General features: G+C 54.8%; 1 protein-coding gene across 1 annotated transcript; it reads left to right on the forward strand.

Moving 5' to 3' along the window:
• Positions 1-142: 142 nt before the first annotated feature.
• On the forward strand, positions 143-1,779 carry LOC117940441 (pleckstrin homology domain-containing family O member 1-A-like; the record flags this gene model as incomplete). The annotated part of the gene is made up of 4 exons (XM_034865740.1): positions 143-440; positions 916-995; positions 1,346-1,553; positions 1,721-1,779. Coding segments are annotated over exons 1-4 (623 nt in total), but the record flags the coding sequence as incomplete, so codon positions are not given.
• Between the last annotated feature and the right edge of the window lie 79 nt (positions 1,780-1,858).

Consider the following 1,858-nt stretch of genomic DNA (forward strand, 5'->3'; position numbering starts at 1 on the left):
GAGCAGCATATCTCCACCAGACTCCATGTAAATAATCACTAATTTTAGTGTGTATAGAGCAGCATATCTCCACCAGACAAAAAATCTCAGAACAGGGTCCAGGTTACCATAGTTACGACATTATTAACGTCATCACCCCCCAGGCGTCGACGTCTTCCCACGGCATGCTGACCCTGGACCTGGTCGCCGAGGAGGACGATGGCGACCCACGGGAATCCTCCTGGGAGGACTTCCTGCTGCGGGGGGGTTCGTGTGGACAGGTGGCGGCGGTCGGGTCTCCGGGGGTCGGAGGTCGTCAGCGAGCCGGCACCGACGTGTCGAAGCTGCGGGCCGCGTCCAAGGAGCCCAAGGTGAAGACCAGCAGTCTGCCCAGGGGGAGTGAGCTGTCCTGGGGGAGACAGTCACACCTGGAGGCCCCCAAGGGACACAACACCCAGCAGGTAACATGAAATACCTGGACGTAGTGCTCATGGGAAATGTAGGATTAGTACTACAACACTGGGAAGGAGACAGAGAAGGAGACAGAGAAGGAGACAGGGAAGGAGACATGGAAGGAGACAGAGAAGGAGACAGGGAAAGATATGGAGACGGAGACAGGAAGACAATGAAGGAGACATGGAAGGAGACACGGAAGGAGACAGGAAGACAGGGAAGGAGACATGGAAGACAGGGAAGGAGACATGGAAGGAGACAGGAAGAAAGGAAAGACACAGGGAAGGAGACAGGAAGACAGGAAAGACACAGGGAAGGAGACATGGAAGGAGACATGGAAGGAGACATGGAAGGAGACAAGGAAGACAGGGAAGGAGACACGGAAGACAGAGAAGAAGACAGGGAAGGAGACAGAGAAGAAGACAGGGAAGGAGACATGGACGGAGACATGGAATGGTTTTGCCGACTCGTTTTTTCTTTCAGTCTCTTACGCCGCCGGCGGGGACGAGGATCAGAACGGGACGGAGTCGCTGCGCCTCCATGGACGAAGTCCTGTCCTCCAGGTACACAATACACACTACACACACACACGCACACACACACACACACCACACACGCTACACACACTACACACACTAGAGGATATAGAATAGTCATTGCAATCTTTTCTGAAACCACACAAACTATCACAACACCATGTTGACCCCCATGTTGACCCCAATGTTGACCCCAATGTTGACCCCCATGTTGACCCCCATGTTGACCCCCATGTTGACCCCCATGTTGACCCCCCCTGAGAGAAAGCGCTATCTGACCCTAACATGTATTATTGGATAATCGCGTACTGTACCTTTAAGGTTGAAGTCAAAGTATTTTCTTCTTCTCTGACTTTTCTGTCCCCCCCCCCCCCCAGACCGGCGATGATTCGCTCCGAGTTTCGCTCTGCTCTGCGGCGCTGCCCGACCGAGGAGGAGGCTTGGGGGGGCGGGGCCCCGGTGCAGCCAGGAGGGGGCGGGGCCCCGGTGCAGCGAGGAGGGGGCGGGGCCCCGGTGCAGCTGCAGAGCCTCATCGCCCAGAGGATGCAGAGAGCCCAGGAGCTGCTGGAGGAGATGAGACTGCAGGTAACGCTTAAAGGGCCGGTACGGGGGGGCTTAGAGCTGAGGATGGGGGGGGAAATGATCTGGGTGGTCAAAGCAGAGAAAGGGGAGGTAACCTTGCCCTTTATGACATCATAAGGGAAAAATTCCAGATCGGGACCTAACCCAGAAGAATTTGTGTTATATTACAGGAGTTGCAGAAGGCCCCGTACCTGAAGGCCATCGACTCTCCTCGGCTCCACCACCTCAGGTGAAGTCTCTTTATATAGACCTTAGTGGTCCCTAATACTGGATCTGAAGTCTCTTTATATAGACCTTAGTGGTCCCTA

The sequence above is a fragment of the Etheostoma cragini genome, unplaced genomic scaffold, assembly GCF_013103735.1.
Source record: "Etheostoma cragini isolate CJK2018 unplaced genomic scaffold, CSU_Ecrag_1.0 ScbMSFa_2540, whole genome shotgun sequence".
NCBI lineage: Eukaryota > Metazoa > Chordata > Actinopteri > Perciformes > Percidae > Etheostoma > Etheostoma cragini.